General features: G+C 47.4%; 2 protein-coding genes across 3 annotated transcripts; one reads left to right on the top strand and one right to left on the bottom strand.

Moving 5' to 3' along the window:
- Nucleotides 1-6: 6 nt before the first annotated feature.
- Nucleotides 7-2,749, bottom strand: CCDC107 (coiled-coil domain containing 107). 2 transcript variants are annotated; one of them, XM_049896538.1, is made up of 6 exons: nt 2,579-2,749; nt 2,333-2,490; nt 1,002-1,062; nt 824-914; nt 626-738; nt 7-545 (listed from the first exon to the last, which is right to left on the bottom strand). In XM_049896538.1, exons 1-6 carry the CDS (start codon nt 2,682-2,684, stop codon nt 325-327), a joined length of 750 nt encoding a protein of 249 aa, XP_049752495.1. In that variant the 5' UTR covers nt 2,685-2,749; the 3' UTR covers nt 7-324. The 2 variants fall into 2 exon arrangements, with proteins under 2 accessions (XP_049752495.1, XP_049752496.1); XM_049896539.1 differs by having other exon boundaries at nt 1,002-1,059.
- A 3,379-nt stretch (nt 2,750-6,128) lies between these two features.
- SIT1 (signaling threshold regulating transmembrane adaptor 1) lies at nt 6,129-7,315 on the top strand. Its single transcript, XM_049896297.1, has 5 exons — nt 6,129-6,330; nt 6,450-6,585; nt 6,674-6,732; nt 6,837-6,898; nt 6,979-7,315. The coding sequence occupies exons 1-5, from the start codon at nt 6,228-6,230 to the stop codon at nt 7,210-7,212; spliced, it is 594 nt and encodes a 197-aa protein (XP_049752254.1). The 5' UTR covers nt 6,129-6,227; the 3' UTR covers nt 7,213-7,315.
- Nucleotides 7,316-16,090: the final 8,775 nt, after the last annotated feature.

The following is a 16,090-nucleotide window of genomic DNA, read 5'->3' as shown; positions in this document are numbered from 1 at the left end:
GCTGTATATAGTTTCTATAATTTATTTTCCCACTGGATTTAATAAAGTTTTTTTTTTTTCCCCCGGAAAGGCCTTCTCAGTTAAATGAAGAAAGCGATTTTTGTGCCCTGAAGGTTGGCATGATGGTGGCCTCAGAAATACAAGGAAAAGAACTGGAGCTCCCTCTATCTTTGCCTTCACCCTGGAGGGCAGCCTTGTTTTATCCTAATAAGGGTAGCTTTTCAAGAAGGCCCAGTTGTCCTTAGGCACCTAGTATGGGTGTGTACAACCAGCTGGGATGGAAAAAGCACGCAGGAGCGCCCAGTCACAAGAATAGGGTTTGTTTTAGTAAACCTTCAGCTGCTGTCCCTTCCCTCCCTCCCAGCTGGAGTTGTGACTGGGGCCCTTTGCTGCAGCCACGCTGCTTCTTCTTCTTAGCCCCTGCACCACTTCCCAGGCGGGAGCTAGGTTCCATGTCTCTGTGCTCCAGTTTAGGGGCTCCTCCCAGGCCTGACTGTCACCAGTCTCTTCTATAGATAAATCCTCAGGAAAGGGTGAGCTGGCCTCTGTGAGGGAAAAGATCAGGCATGATCCCATTTTAGACATTGTCTCCATCTCCACCAGATCCTCACCTCCAACCCTTTACCTGGTTCTGCAACCTCCACACCCTTGTCCAACTTGTTCTCTTGTAGCAGCTGGTGAATGGTCTGTAGCTTCATGTTCAGAAGCTCCTGCTGAGCTCCAGCCAGAGTAGTCACACTGCAGAAATGTCCACTCAGGGGATGCCCACCCCATGTTACCACCCGCCCCCATTCTCCTGAACACAAGTCATTACTCTCCTCACCACTCAAAAAGGGGGTCCAGCTGGGCCATTAGGTTGTTCAGGTGCTGCTCTGTCTGGGCCAGTTGTTGTGTCAACTGGGCCAGCTGTTGCTCTGGGGGTAAAGGGGAAGGGGGCAATGGTTACTTATCTTCTGCTATACCCTAATCCCCCACCAAACATAGACTTCTGCAAAACTCACCTGACTGCAATGATTCCTTGCCTGCCTCCTCTTGGAGAACTGCAGCCTCATCTTTCCCCTGCTGTGGAAGAAGGAAAGGGCAAAACTGCAGTAAAAAGATCCTGCTCCACCACCTCAGCCTCCAAAGCCAGGGAGACAATTTCAGGTACAGAAAGCTATTGAGCTTTTACCTTAGAGAGTCAATCACATCTAGTCCAGCTCCCCACCCACCCAGGACATGAAGCAACATGTCAATGAGACCCTACACGTGGTCATTCAGTCTGCCACACCTCCAGGAGTAACTCCACTTTGATATAGCTCTGATTGTTAGTTCTTAGTACAAAATCAAAACGTGTCCATTTAGCTTCATGCCGTGGTGATTAGTCTTCTAAAAAAAGTCTCTTCAACATGATAGCCCCTCAGGAGTTTGAAGACAGCAATCATTCTCCATCCCCCTCCCCCCACCTAGCATTTCCAGCATCTTCTCTTGGTTTAATAGACCCCATCTTTTCAGTGTTCATGTGACATGGTTTATCAGGCTGCTTTACTCAGTATATGCCCTGAAAAGACTGAAATTCTCCAGAGGTGCTCTGATCAGCAGATAAAGCACAACTACCTCACTCCTAGCACTGATTTGGAAAGTGGGTTATCACATTATACAATTGAGCTTATAGTCAAGTAGAATGCCTAAGTCTCTTTCAGGGATAAATCCTGTTAAATCTTGTTTCTTCCAGTCTGCATTTGGGTCCAAGAATAAAATTAATCTATCCCTGGTAAATTTCATCATTAATTTCAGTTCCTCATCCTAGCCTGTCAAATCTATTTGGTATCATGATGCCAATTAGTTATCCCCTCTAGTTTTCCAGTTTCAATCCACCAAAATGTACTGTCAGCTCACATTTCAGGGCCCCTCTCCCAAGGAGAACATGAAACTGCTTGGTCCCTTGAACACTAAAACACTGGCTAGAGCAATCAAACGCTCAAGCCAAGGTTGGAATCTCACCAGGAACCGCACTTTCATAACACTAAACAACCCAAAAAAACCCAGTGCCATTGATAAAAAAAAAAAAAAAAACATTGATAGCTGGGTTCAAATCCAGCTCTGCCAGTTACTAGCTGAGTGACCTTGTGCAAGTGACTTACTCTCTTCGCTGTGTTGTTGGGAGGAATAAACGCGATGGTCATTATTTACAATTTACCAAGCGCCCTTCACACCCATTACCTCGCTGGATCTTAAAAATCACCCTGTACTGCTGAAAAGCGAAGGGACAAATGTCTTCATTTTACAGACTTCATGGGAAGATATGTCCTGTTCCTGGTATATAGCACCGCTAGCCCCGGGAGTCCCGCACCTGCAAACACTTGAACAGCACAAAAGCCACTACGGCCGCAGTGTACAGCGCCCCCAAAGGCAGAGCCCCAAGTCGGGCTTGCTCTCGCTGGTCCTTGGGTGGCGGACGCTGCAGGGGTTCCGTGGCTCTGGCTCCAAGGCCGACCTGGGTGGGGTCCCCTGCGGAGGGAGGGCAGGAGAGGGTGAGCAGAGCGGGGCCTGGGACCCACGGACAGACCAAGCATCCCTCCACAGCCCTCGCTGGTACCTGGGTGTGCCCGGAGGTCGGGGATGGGGCGGTCTCCGAGGAGCCCCGGCAGTACAGACAAAAGTAGCAGCCCCAGCACCCCCTGGAACAAGAGCGCGCCGGACATTGCCGACCTGCACACGTAGAGAGCTGGGACACTGAGGCGTTCCTGCGTTTGGCCGGCCGCCCCAGTGCGCACGCGCACACTAGCTGTCTCTCTGGTCCTTGCTGGGGCCACGCCCATCCACTGTGGAGGCGGGGCCAGCTCTATTTGCATAAGGCATTGTCGTCCGGTTTTCCTAAATTAGTTTATTTCTTATTTATTCAGGTATTTTATTAGCCACATGCTCCCCAGGAGCCTAAAGTCTTAGAAATCTATGTCTAAATGTGTTTTTTAAATTTCTCACACCACTAACTTCCTCACCCTCATCTTTAAATAAATTTCCTAGTTCACCTATAAAAGTCTCGCCTGCAGCTACTAGCACGTGGCTCGTGCTGAAGGCCTGTTTCCTAGGCTACAGACGGAGGACTAGTTCCTCATTTCTCACGCCTAGGGGAAAGTCCCCGGACCTTGGGCAGAAAGTGCCGCGTGCTCATGCACGCAGGTCATCCCGTCTCACAGTAAGCCCGCCAAGAAGCAACCCCGCCATCTGCGGCTGGCTAGCTGAGCGGCGTGATAGCGGGGTGTCGTCCGTCTACTGTGCTAGTTACGCAGGCAGTGCGTCTTCCGTGCGCACCAACCAAACGGGGCTCATTCTCAGTGCGGCTCACTTTTATAATTCCCTTTTATAATTCCACAGGTGGTGAGAAGGTCCTGAATTTTCAGTTGAGGAAGTGCCCGTTCTCTGTCCTTCAGACCTATTAAACACTACTTATAATACGCACAGGGGACTAAGAGCTTTTTTCCCCCCCCCGGCCAAAAAGTAAACTAGTCTTTGCCCTTGTTTCCTGAGAAGACAATTCTAAACCTTTGGAGTTTCCTGTATCGCGATATTTCGGCCAGACCATCTCACTGAGGAAAGAAAGCATGATTTAATTATTATTATTATTTAGCTTTACTTTTTTTTTTTTTAATGATTGTACTTTAGGTGAAGGTTTATAGAACTACCTCCTCATTAAACATAAAAGCTCTTTTAAAAGGGGAGCCCCCTACTCAACTCCTACTGATGGTTGCCTTCAGGGAACTTGGGCCCACTATTGCCAGGTTATGATTTTAAAAAATAAATCGACAAAGCTGGACTTTTAAAATTTGAAATTGCTCTATTTTTAATGTTTACAAGGTATCCCAGTCACACTAGCGTATTTGACACCCATAAAAAAAAAATACTCATCATTTATTAAACTCGCCTCCTGTATATGACAAAATTATTTTCAATAATATTAAGGGCCAGCAAAGAAACTCAGATACTGAGCACTTCCTTTTACTGAATTTTGTGTGGATTTAATTATGCTCACTGCAGTGGAGTCGATTCTGACTCATAGCGACCCCACAGGGTTTCCAAGGCTGCAAATCTCTATGGAAGCCAACTGCCACAGCTTTCTCCTAGGAGCTGATGGTGGTTTCGAACTGCCACTTTTCGCTTAGCAGTCGATCGCTTTAATCACTGCGCCACCAGAGCTCCTTATAATTATGCCAGTATAAAAAACAAAACAATTAAAAATTAAACATTATAGAGCAAGAAGAAAAATGTAATGGGTAAGTTAATAGTTCCTAGTTACAGTTTGTATGTTTTTGTTTTTGAAAAAAGGGGCAAAAAACATACCTACATTTTGGTCTGTCTGAATGATAAGTAACATGACAATTCTTGTTTCTGATCCTTAACTTCTACAAGTTTGTCAATGACTTCGTCAAAAATAATCTCTAGTAATAGACAACATAGCCAGATTTGTCCATCTCTGATAGCTGATCAAATAATACTTTTTATTAACTTTCATTTCGAGAAGTTTCTTTCACATGAAGCAAGAAACATACAAATAGGGAAAGTTTTAAACATAAGGATAAATTTGACAAAGATTCATAAAAATCCCATTTCACATTTCCAGGAATTTTAAAATATAAACGAAAATTCCAATTGGTCACACAGAATGTCAGCCTTAAAGTAACTCGTTTAATTTCTTTGACTTTACAATCATTGTTTCTTTTAAATCTACAAATTAAACACAGGAAAATGTAGTCCAACCATGGGGTCTGGAGACAGAAATTGTGCCCACAGCAGGTTTGAACAATTTCAAACCGTTATGAATTAAGCCTAGAAATGAACACATGTAGATCAATCTGCATGTATCAGGGGCCGACTGTATAATACCAGTTCCCCTGATTAACTTCCATGCAAATTACAATGCTTATTAAAGGATAAATAAAACTGTGCTAATTTGAAATTTGTATATTATTAAAATGCAATGGTACCCTCAGAAATTTAGGACTTAAATCTACAAACTGTTTTTCAGGGAGGAGTCATTTTATTACTGATATTTTTTAGAATTGCTAGTACATGGCTGATTTTTAGTCTATTTTCTTTTCGTTTTTACATTTCCTACAGACAATCTGGAGACCCTGGTGGCGTAGTGGTTAAGTGCTATAGCTGCTAACCAAGAGGTTGGCAGTTTGAATCTGCCAGGCGCTCCTTGGAAACTCTATGGGGCAGTTCTACTCTGTCCTCTAGGGTCGCTACGAGTTGGAATCGACTTGATGGCAACGGGTTTGGTGTTTTTGGTTTGGACAGACAATCCATCCCCCTATTGCCTACAACTGGAGGGGCAGGACCTTTCCTACCATCCCCTCCCTTGATATACAATGACAGTAAATTTATGTTTTTTAAAAAACATTATATGAGCCAAACAAAATATATCTTTGACTTCTGGTCTAAGGTTTATATTTGGAACTTAAAATCTATCTTCTCATATCAATAGCCTCCTGTGTAGTCGGGGTATCTCTGAGGCACAGCAGGTACCCACTCCCCAAGTGAAAGAATGCAACGTCAGGACTCAGTTTCCCAGGGTAGTCTTGAGGCAGAGGATTTTTTTTAGTTCAAGTAATCATTAAAAGTGACAGTTCTTAGGGACAGTCTGGGTGAAGTAGGTGAATGGAAGGGAGGAGCACCTAGTTTCCACTCTTCCCTAAACTATAACACTAGTAATAATGATAACAATCATCTAAACATATTCTCCTCAGGTCAGCCTTAGGATGTGGTGGCATTGGAGGTGCCAGGCCTCCCATTCTGTCCCACTATATAATGCCCTTATTGAGGTATGCATTTTCCTTCAGAGTTGGAGAAAAAAGGTAGGCACCCTTTGGCAGGAGGGGATCCTAGGGCCAGGTGTCCTGTCCTTGTTGGTCCTGCCTCACAGCACTCTGGTCCCCCTGGGCAAGTCACTCCCTCCCTTTCTGGAGTCTTCACTGGCTCACTGCACAGTGGCTCACTACACTCAAGCCTGCTCCCTCTTCTCTCAGGCTGAAGGGGGGCACAGGGCCACAAGGGGGGGATGCTCAGGAGCTGCAGGAGTGGCGCAGGTGCAGGGCGGTGTCTTTGTTCTTTCACCCAATCCTTCCCCTCCCCCTTCCTCCCCGGAAACCAGCAACTTTGCCACCACCAGTATTGGGGATGCTGAGCTGTGAGGCCCAGGCCCAGGGAAAGGTGGGAGTAAAGGGGGCTGCAGCAGCTGTCAGGCCATGAGCCAGGCTGACCCTTTGGCTCCGGACAGGGTGCCTGGGGCCTTGGCTCTCACAGCAGCAGCAGACAACTGCACAGATCTACAGGATCTACTAGTGCGGGGTGAGCTGGGCGGGGCAGGGGCTCCTGAGGGAGGGTCATACAGCCTAATGTCTCACCTGCGGGGGCTAGGGGGTTGGGCTGGGCAGTAGCACCCCCCACCCATTCTCTCCTGTCCACAGGAATCCCCTCCTTTGGCAAGGCCTGGGGATTATGGGCCCTCTTAGGGGCTGTGACGCTGCTGCTTTTCATCTCACTGGCTGCACACTTGACCCAGTGGACCAGTGGCTGGAACAGGAGCAATCCAGAGCAGGGACGGTGAGTGGGGGACAACAGAAGGATGGGTCGATCCAGAGTTCCGCCTTACCAAGAAGTCCTCACTTATACCCCAAACTCTGTGTTGCAGCTCTGGAGGGTCTGTGGAAGAGGCCCCCCTGTATGGGAACCTACATTATCTGCAGACAGGTAGGGAGCTGGCAGAGGGCAGGGGCACAGAGGCCAGGTCGTGGCATTTGGGGGCTGCAAGAGGAGGAACAAGAAACCAATCAGATTCCTGATCCCTGTCCCAGGACGGCTGTCTCAAGAACCAGGGCCAGAGCAGCAGGATCCAGCTCCTGGGGGCCCCACCAGGGTGAGTCAGCTGGGGTTGAAGAAGAGGGGAGGGAAGTAGGACAAGGGTCCAGTGTACTTCTAACAGCCTTGCATCTCCAGGCTGCAGAGGAGGTGATGTGCTACACCAGCCTGCAGCTGCGGCCTGCTCAGAGCCGGGTCCCTAGCCCTGGGGCCCCCATCAAGTACTCAGAGGTGGTGCTGGACTCTGAGCCAAAAGCCCAGGCCTCGGGGCCCGAGCCGGAGCTCTACGCTTCAGTGTGCTCCCAGACCCGCCGAGCACGGGCTTCCTTCCCCGATCAGGCCTACGCCAATAGCCAGCCGGCACCCAGCTGAAGTGGAGGACCTGGCATGGCAGGGTTGCCTCACCCAGCCTCCCTGTGGCAGGGGTTACTACAACCCTGGCCAGGGCATGACTGCTACCCAACCACCCCCAATAATAGGGAGCCATTGCCCTGTCACAGAAGGTGATCTCCCCCAAGCTTCCTGAGCTTGAGGGAGACATCTCAGGGGACTAGCAGACCCCCAATATCTTCAGGATGGAGGAAGCAAAGGCAGTGTCCCTCTCCCCCACTCTTTTTCCCTATCTGTTCCTCTCGGTCTCCTCCCCCAGCTCCCAAGTTCTCACTTCCCCCTCCTTCTGGAGTTTAAATAGATTCTCCCTACTCCTCCTCCTTAGTCTACCCCCACACCTCAGTGTCTCCTCAGGCACAGGAAGTGGGCAGTGGGGGAGGCATAGGAGCCCGAGAGAGGACATGGGTAGGTATATTCTTTGGGAACCCACAGATTAGAAGGGTCCTGGTACCCAGGAACCTAAGGAACTCAAGCCTAGCTTTAATCTGGGAACGATGGCAGGGGAACAGCAATCTCCATCCTACTGCCTCTGTCATGTCCCCGACTTTTCAAATAAAACTTTCCAAAAATGTTTAGATTTTTTGCCTAGAGGGCTGTAGACCTGCACCAGGCCCCACAGGTTGGGGGCGTGAGCTTTGCCGTCTGCACAGAACACTACCCGGGATGACTAGATGCGGTAGGGCCCCCACAAGGACTGCCTCATCAACACTGCAGGGGTGGGTCCTGGGGGTGGAAGGCTGGAGCCCAGCCCTCAGCTACTCTTGCTGCTGCTGGAACATCTTCAGGATTTGCACTTAAAGTCACCCCACATCCATCACCTGGGGTCTTCAAGTGCCCTACCCCCGAACTCCTCTCACCATGACCTTGTCAATGCACTGCTACCCCCACAGCCTGGGAGCCTAGCCCCTCCATCAGCTTCTCCATCAACCCTCCCCCTGCCCATCATGAGCCCACCTATACCCCTGTTTTGGCACCAGCAGTGCCATTCTTCACTGTCATCTGTATACCACTACTGGCCCTCTTTTCACCTCATCTCTACTTTGCTCTCTCAATTGTCACCCATTATCCTCGGCGGTGATCCTGTAAATGGAAACCCTGGTGACGTAGTGGTTAAGTGCTATGGCTGCTAACCAAAAAGGTCAGCAGTTCAAACCCATCAGGTGCTCCTTGGAAACTCTATGGGGCAGTTCTACTCTGTCTTATAGGGTCACTATGAGTCGGTATCAGCAACGGGTTTTTTTCTGGTATCCTGATAGTAGCTTTGCTTGTCATCGCCTTTATTTTAATTTGGGGATTAAATCTGCTTTGCCTGTATTATCTACTAGCCCAACCACCACCTGCTTAATTCTTTTTTTTAATTTTTATTATGCTTTAAGTGAAAGTTTACAAGTCAGTCTCTCATACAAAAAATTTACATACACCTTGCTATATACTCCTAGTTGCTCTCCCCCTAATGAGACAGCACACTCCTTCTCTCCACTGTCTATTTTCATGTCCTTTCAGCCAGCTTCTGACCCCCTCTGCCTTCATCTGCTTAATTCCTAACACCAGCCAGCCTTCCACATTATGTAGCAAGCTACAATTGGTGGGTTTGCGCAGTCTGCCTGAGTTCAAATTCCATGTCCACCACTGGCCATCCATGTGTTCTTGTGCAACTGGGACTGTAAAATAGGGAGGATATTTATGGTGTCTATTTAAAAAAGGCTGTGAAGTTTAAATGCATTCCTCGTAAAGTGTTTAGAAAAGAGTGAGTGCTCAATAATGCTAGCTATTATTAAAAATAAGTCTTCTCTGCAATAGAGATCATAGGAGCTCATAGGTTAAGTGACTTATAAGCAGGGACATGACACAAAGGAGGAGTCTGCCAGAAAATGTTCCAGAGGGAACCACAAGGCAAAGGAGAGGCTTCTTTGGAGGAACTGACAAGAGTTCATTCGAATGACAAGAGGGTATAGTGAGATGGGGGAAATGGCAAGATGAGGCTGGAGGGGTGGACAGAAGCCAGATCCCATGGGGTCTGTAAACCATACCAAGGAGTTTAGACTTTATCCTGTAGGTGAGATGAAGGAGAGACACTGAAGGTTTTTAAGCAAGGGATAAACACAGTCAGACAAATAGCACTGGCTGCTATTTTAGTCTGCAGGCTAGCAGAACTGGAGTCAGGGAGTGTTCTTCAGAAGATGTTGCAGTAATCTAGGTGAGATAAAATGGTGGCAGTGGCAGTGAAGATGGAGAGGAGGGGATGGATGGGTTAGAAAGAGATGTGTACCGAGATGTGTAGTAGGTTTTAAAAAAAAAAAAGCCCTACATATCACATCCTCCATCTTTCTGGTTACAACCTGAGCCTCCCAAACCTCATCACGACACAGTGACTACAGCACAGCCCTAAACTGGCTCAGCTCACCACCTCAATTACCCTGGCAACAGATTCACGCTATCTCTTATACATACACAGAGGCATGCCAACCCTACTTCTTCCAGGGTCAGAGGCACCTTAGTCCCATCTATCAATGTCTGCTATCCACTGCCCGTCCCACCCTCACTGGCCCCACCCACCTTTCCTGTAGCCCATCTTTACCATCCATCCATCTCCCTGGCAGTCGCTCCGAGCAGAGGAGCTCGGCCTTAGCTCCAGGAAACAATATTTCACTCTGAGATGGAAGCCTGCGCCATCTCCCTCTTGAGCCTCTGTACAAGCAGGTCTGGCTTGACAGCCCCTTCTGGGGTTCGAGGGAAGAAAGGGAAAGCTGAGGCCTTGACTTCCAGACTTCTTACCACTTAGCGTTCCACAGAAAACCATAGAGCAGAGAAGTCTGCGCCTGAGGCCGCCTGGTGGTCCCGGCGGGAAGTGGGACCCCCCATCACCACCACACACACACTACCCCAAATGCCCCGGCGTCCCCCGACCTCCAAGGTCTCCAACCTGAGTTTCCCCAGGAAGCGCTCTGGTCGCGGTTAAGGGCAGGCAGGTGGGGCTGTGTAGGAGGGAGGGTGGCTCTAGGGGGCGGGTACCGGATGCGGGGAACCACTGGCAGCGGGATGTGGGGTTCCTGAGAGCTGCTGTGCTTCTGAAGACAGCTCAGTGTGTCTGCGGCCTGGGGTACGCGAGAGTTTGACCTTGGTAAAGGTGAAGTTGGGATTCCGCCAACTTGCGGGGACGAGCCGGGAATCAGAGAGGAGTTCTGAAAGCTCATTACTAGCTAGCTTCTCAAACCGTAGCAGCACAGACCCAACTCCGCCCCGCAGCGCTCACTACCTCTGCCAGCTCAGGACCGAGTCCCGAACGCCCCCGCCTGGTGAGACGCGGCATGGCCCACCACCTCTACGCAGGCGTTGCGCTGCCTGGCACGTGGCATCCTGGGAGATGTAGTCCCTGCACTCGGGGCCGCCCCAGAAATGCCCCAGGCTAAATTTTTCTTCTTTTTTTCTGCTGCTCAGTGAGCCTCGGCCTCCCACGTTTCCGGGGCTTGGCGTACTGTCACTCCGAAGTGGGCTGCCGGAACTGTCCCAAAAAGTCGCTTGTAAATTGAGTTTGTATTAAAACGTTTTTATTTTTCATGTATGTCTGTAGGACGGTGTGATTTTAACTTTGTTTTTCTCCCAGTTCCAGAAACCTGTATCCTCTGCTTCCTCCCTGCCATACAACCGTTTAGTTATCTTTTTATCTGACTCTTCATAACCAAGGCTCGTGCTCTGGCCCAGGCCCGTGACTGTGGCAACTTCCTTTTTGAGCCCTGGGTCTAGAAACATGGTGGGGCAGCCAAATCCTCCTCTGGAACCCGCTCAAACATCTTCGAAGGGCCCCCTTGCCCCACCTCTCTGGCTGGTCAACTAGTCGCAGCCTACCAAATATCTGGTATTTTTTGCCCCCTACATAGATGCCGGTACTTTCCTTAGTGGTCTTCCTTGCCCCAATGGTGTATGATTTCAGCCAGAAGGAGTGCCCTGTCCCAGGCACATTCCCAGGAGGGATCCCCTAGGGGGAGGTACCAGTGCCCTCTGGGGCCCCAGCTTTTCCCCTCTTCCTGAATTTCTAGGTGGGAGGATAGGTAAGAATAAACCCAAAACCTGGAGATGAAGGAGCTTTGGGACAGCCAAAGGTTCAGTGACAGGAAGTTCTTAAGGAATTGGGAAGGGCCTCGGAAGCCAACCAATCAAGGCCTCTTTTGGCCTTGCCCTACACTGTCTCAAGATGGGTGTAAACTTCCAAGCCGTTTTTGGCTATAAGGAGGGAAACAGCTGAGACATGGAGAGAGACCAAGTCTTTTTTTTTTTTTTTAATCCGTCTTTTAAGTTGGATGTTTTGTTTCCATTCTTTCTTTTTTTTATTGTGGTAAAAAAATATATAACAAAACATTTGCCATTTTAACCGTTTTTACATGTACGCTTCAGTGACATTAATTATGTTCACCATGTTGTACAACCATCACCATTATCTGTTTCCAATTTTTTTCATCATCCTTAACAGATACTCAGTGCCCTTTAAGCAATAACTTGTCCTCTCCCCCTTCTGCTCGCCCTGGTAACCAACAACTAATAAACTTTGTTTTCTATCATTTGCCTATTGTAGATACTTCATATAAGTGGGATCATACAATGTTTGTCCTTTTGTGTCTGAGTTATTTCACTCAACATAATGTTTTCCAGGTTCATCCATGTTGTAACATGTATCAGAACTTCTTTCTGAGACAGACCAAGTGTTAATGACTTCATTTGAAGCCTTGAATCCACCCATGCCCAGAGCTAGATCTGTCTCCTGAGCTTTTTGGTTATGCAAGCTAATAAATTTCCTTTTTTTGCTTAAGCCAGTCTAAACTAGCTTTCTATCTCTTGCAACCACGAAATCTGACTAATTCTGTAGGGAAAGACCAGCAGACGAGGGCCAGCTAAGATGCTGAACCTCTGAGATCTTCCCTATTGCTCAATTTCTCCATGAGCCACCCTCTTCTGACTTACTTAAAGGTATTATCATGTCATTTAGCCCCGAAATATTTCTGCTAAATGTGTGGGTGTACCTGGTCTCTTTCCTAGCTTATACTTTTCTAGAAAGATACAGCTGAAGGAGGCTGATAAGTCTGGCCCAAGCTTACGCCCACTGCAGGAACCACCCTTGAAGCCTCTTTTTGACCACTTCCAGAGGTGGGGAGCTCACTACCCTACCAAGCAATCTTTTCCAGTCTTAGCCTTTTTTATTGATACAACTTTTTTTATTTGGAGCCAAAATCTACCTCCCTGTTACTTCTTTTTTTTTTTTAATTATTGTTGTAAAAATATATATAACACAATATTTGCCAATTCCCTGTTACTTCTTCACTCACCTGTTCTGCCTTCTGAGCTACGATCAGTCTTCTCCATCTTGTATATGAAAGCCTAACAGCGGTTGAAAGCCAGTGCTGATGGATGGCCTAAGTCTTTTTTTCCCCAGGAAAAGCTTTTTAAAATTCCTTCTACAGTTCTTTTACAGGACATATTTGCAATCTACTCATCGCTTGTTTTGCTTGGTCAGAGACCCTCTTCATGTGTGGTGCTAACAAGTGAATGTAGCTCTAAGCACGTGGTGGGGGTCAGGGTCCACTTCTTTGACTGGGCACTTCGTCAGGAGTAGAGAGACTCACTCAGTCTAGCTTAAGTGAAGGGGTGTTTTTTGTAAGGACACCTGGAGCAAGTACGACACTTAATGGAATGGAAATCCCAGAACGGTGGCTATGGAATGATTGGGCCTCTGCAGTCTGTTATTGGATCCTAGGCAGTGCTGGAGACCTCAGCTACAGAGAATCATTACAGATGTTGTTAGGTGCCATCAAGTAGATCCTGACTCATAGTGACCTTATGTGACAGAGTAGAACTTTCCTGTAGGGTTTTCTTGGATGTAATCTTTATTGGAAGCAGATCGCAGGTCTTTCTCCCATGGAGCCACTGGTTGGGTTCCAACTGCCAACCTTTTGGTTAGCAGCCAAGTGCTTAATTAACCGAGGTACCACCAGGGCTCCTTATCATTACAGATACAAGAGAGAATTAAAGAATTATAAAGAATGGGGGTTTTCACACTCCTGTCTTTCTGGTCCTGTGACCCAGATACTCTTTGTCTCTGCTTCTCTTGATTATATCCAAATCTCTTTCTACTTTTCTTCTTCATCCTTTATTGTATATTCTCTACTTCATGTTTCTGCTTCCTCCCAACAGCTTCATATTTCCTCCTCTGTCTCATGACCTTGGTTAAATGCTTAATTATAGAAGCAGTTAGAGCACATAGTTAAAAAAATTCAAATAGAACAGAAGGGTATAGAACAGTAGCTCTCAGGACATTTGACAATATCTGGAGGCATTTTGGGTTGCTACAACTGGGGAGGGGTGCTAGTGGGTAGAAGCCAGGTTGCTGCTAAACATCCTACAATGCACAGTCAGTCTCACACAACAAAGAATTATCTGATCCAGAATGGTGATAGCTTCGAGGTTAAGAAATTTTAGCAAAAAAAAAAAGCAAAAGAGTCCCTGCCCCATTCCCACTCCAGTAATAGTTGACTAGAGGCAACTACTATTAATGTTTCTGAGTCTTTTAGTGAGCATCATTGTATCTACCAGTAATACTTAGACTAGTCAGGGTGAGGAGGTTCTGGGCATATGGCAACCCCAACAAGGCACTCCCTTCCACTCCGCCTCTGACATCTCCCAGTTACAGGTGAGGAGCTTAAAGTGGGCTCTGCTGGGCTCCTTGCAGAGAGCATTCCCTCAGACAGCTTTCTGAAGAACCGGCTTCAGAGCCAAGAACAAGGACCTTTAGGAAGGTGGCAAGTCCCAGAAACAGCCTGCTTCCCAGGGGCAAGCAGTGAGTTTGCATAACTTAACACCATTCCTAAATAAAAATTCTGAAATAAAAAAAAGGGGGAAATTGCTTAAATATAATGAAGACTATTTACTAAAACCTAACAGCAAATATTGTTCTCAGTGGAGAAACACTAAAGCCATTTCAATTAAAATCAGGAATTAGATAGGATGTCTGCAATTATCCTTATTCTCACCTGAAGGGTGAAGGAACTGGCGTATTTATGCACCAGTTCCCACCAGTCATTATTTGAGAGCTGCCCTTGAGGGGGGAGGGGGAGGAGATTGACCCTCCGGCTCTTTAGGCCTGCCTTGTGTGGAGGTTGAGCTCTGAGCCACCAGAGAAAATCTGTAAGCAAAGAGGTGTGGGCTGGCAGGTGGAACCTGGGCTAACGTGCACCACAGAAGTGAGGCCAGGGGACATGGCTGAGGCCCTGGTAGTGTCTGCACCATCAACACATGCATGGCTCAGATCCACTCATGTTCCATACTGAGTTCACGCTACACTCTCCCTGCTTCAAGAGCGTGACTGGTCACAATTTTTTTTTTTTTTTGATAATATTTTATTGTGTTTTCGGTGAAGGTTCACACAGCAGTTTAGGTTCCCCATTCAACAATTTCTACATAAGCTATTAAGTGACATTGGTTACATTCTACACAATATTCTGTTTCCATTAATCTAGTTTCCCTGCCTCCTTACATTCTCATCTACGTTCTAAAGTAATTGTTAAGCATTTAGTCTCATATAGATGACTTTTTTAAAGGAGCGCAGTACTTCTGGGTGATAGTCATTATTTTTTGAGCCAATCTGTTATTTAGCTACAAGGTGACCTCAGGGGTTAGTTTTGGTTCAAGGTTCGAAGCGTGCCTCAGGGCAATAGCCTCAGGGAGCCTTCAAGTCTCAAACAGCCTGGTAGGTTTGTTTTGTTTGTTAGGAATTTGAGGTTCTGCTCCACATTTTTCTCCCATCCTATCAGGTTCATCTATTGTGGCTCTAATTAAAACAGTCGGTAGTGGTGGCCAGGCACTATCTAGTTCTTCTGGTCTCAGGGTAGATGCAGTTACAAGTTCTTCAAAAAGAAGAAAAAGAAGGGAAAGGAGGAGATGGAATAAACACTTGTAATAGGAGGGTTAGTGAGGCAAACTATAGTCCCCACCGCAGGGGTTGGCTCTAAGGCTGCAACCATCTATTCAACTTACAGACTCTAAGGTTCCTCTAGCATCCATTCCAGACTTCCCTCCTCCTGAGACAGCACTTCTTGCTGGTTCTAGATCGCTTGCCTGGTGGATAACCTAGGCTTTCACTTCTTAGGGGTCTGAGCCCTGATTACTCTGCCCTTTTCAGGCTGTGGTGGCCACAGTTGCCCGTTCATGGATAATCAGTGGGCGGGGAGCACCAAGAGGCACCCAGGAATCCCATGGCTGCAGAGGCAGTCCTCCCGTTCCCATTATGTAACAGCAACTTTATCTCTGCATGACGATCAGGTTCATTACCCCTGCCAGGATAATCATTCTCCACTAAGTATGTGAGAGAGAGTAGCCAGGCACAGTTGCTTAAGGTGTGGAGAACTCCATTCTGTGGACATACTTTGTATGCAGCCTTTCAGTTTCAGCTCCCACTGCTGAGTTCATCTCCTTATTTTCTCTAAATTCCTGAGAATGAAAATTTGATAAGTTTACATCATCTCTGACTTCCACACCAGGTTACCTCATAAGCCACTGGCTACTCTATGGACTGGCCAGGTCTTGGGTCAGTTGCCCACTTGATTATTTCAATCAGCTGAGGTCAGAATTTGGTATCACAAATTCCAGGGTCTAGGCTGCCTCATCAGCAGGGGTCTGCCCCCTTAAAAGAGGCTGTAGGTGTGGCTGGCACAATGTTTGACATATTTGGTAAAGAGCTGGAGTCCTATCAGTGTAGCTTTTCCCACAAGCCCTCCTAGTCATACAGTTGAGCTTACGGCCTACGGAGCCCAGTTTCCTAATTTGTAAAATAAGTGGGTTGGGCTCTCCCTTCCGGCTCTAAAATGTCTGATAA

This window comes from Elephas maximus, chromosome 9 (assembly GCF_024166365.1).
Source record: "Elephas maximus indicus isolate mEleMax1 chromosome 9, mEleMax1 primary haplotype, whole genome shotgun sequence".
NCBI lineage: Eukaryota > Metazoa > Chordata > Mammalia > Proboscidea > Elephantidae > Elephas > Elephas maximus.
Note: the sequence above shows the minus strand (reverse complement) of the source record. Positions and strands in the feature narration are given on the sequence as shown.

What these genes read in the sequence shown, in the direction of transcription:
- CCDC107 (XM_049896538.1), bottom strand. Translation starts at nt 2,684, where the DNA reads ATGTCCGGCGCGCTCTTGTTCCAGGGGGTGCTGGGGCTGCTACTTTTG. An exon ending in CAAGGAATCATTGCAGTCAG is followed by an intron (nt 915 to 1,001) that starts GTGAGTTTTGCA and finishes CTTTACCCCCAG; the next exon opens with AGCAACAGCTGGCCCAGTTG. An exon ending in CTGGACCCCCTTTTTGAGTG is followed by an intron (nt 739 to 823) that starts GTGAGGAGAGTA and finishes ACATTTCTGCAG; the next exon opens with TGTGACTACTCTGGCTGGAG.
- SIT1 (XM_049896297.1), top strand. Translation starts at nt 6,228, where the DNA reads ATGAGCCAGGCTGACCCTTTGGCTCCGGACAGGGTGCCTGGGGCCTTG. An exon ending in AGCAATCCAGAGCAGGGACG is followed by an intron (nt 6,586 to 6,673) that starts GTGAGTGGGGGA and finishes TCTGTGTTGCAG; the next exon opens with CTCTGGAGGGTCTGTGGAAG. An exon ending in CTCCTGGGGGCCCCACCAGG is followed by an intron (nt 6,899 to 6,978) that starts GTGAGTCAGCTG and finishes TTGCATCTCCAG; the next exon opens with GCTGCAGAGGAGGTGATGTG.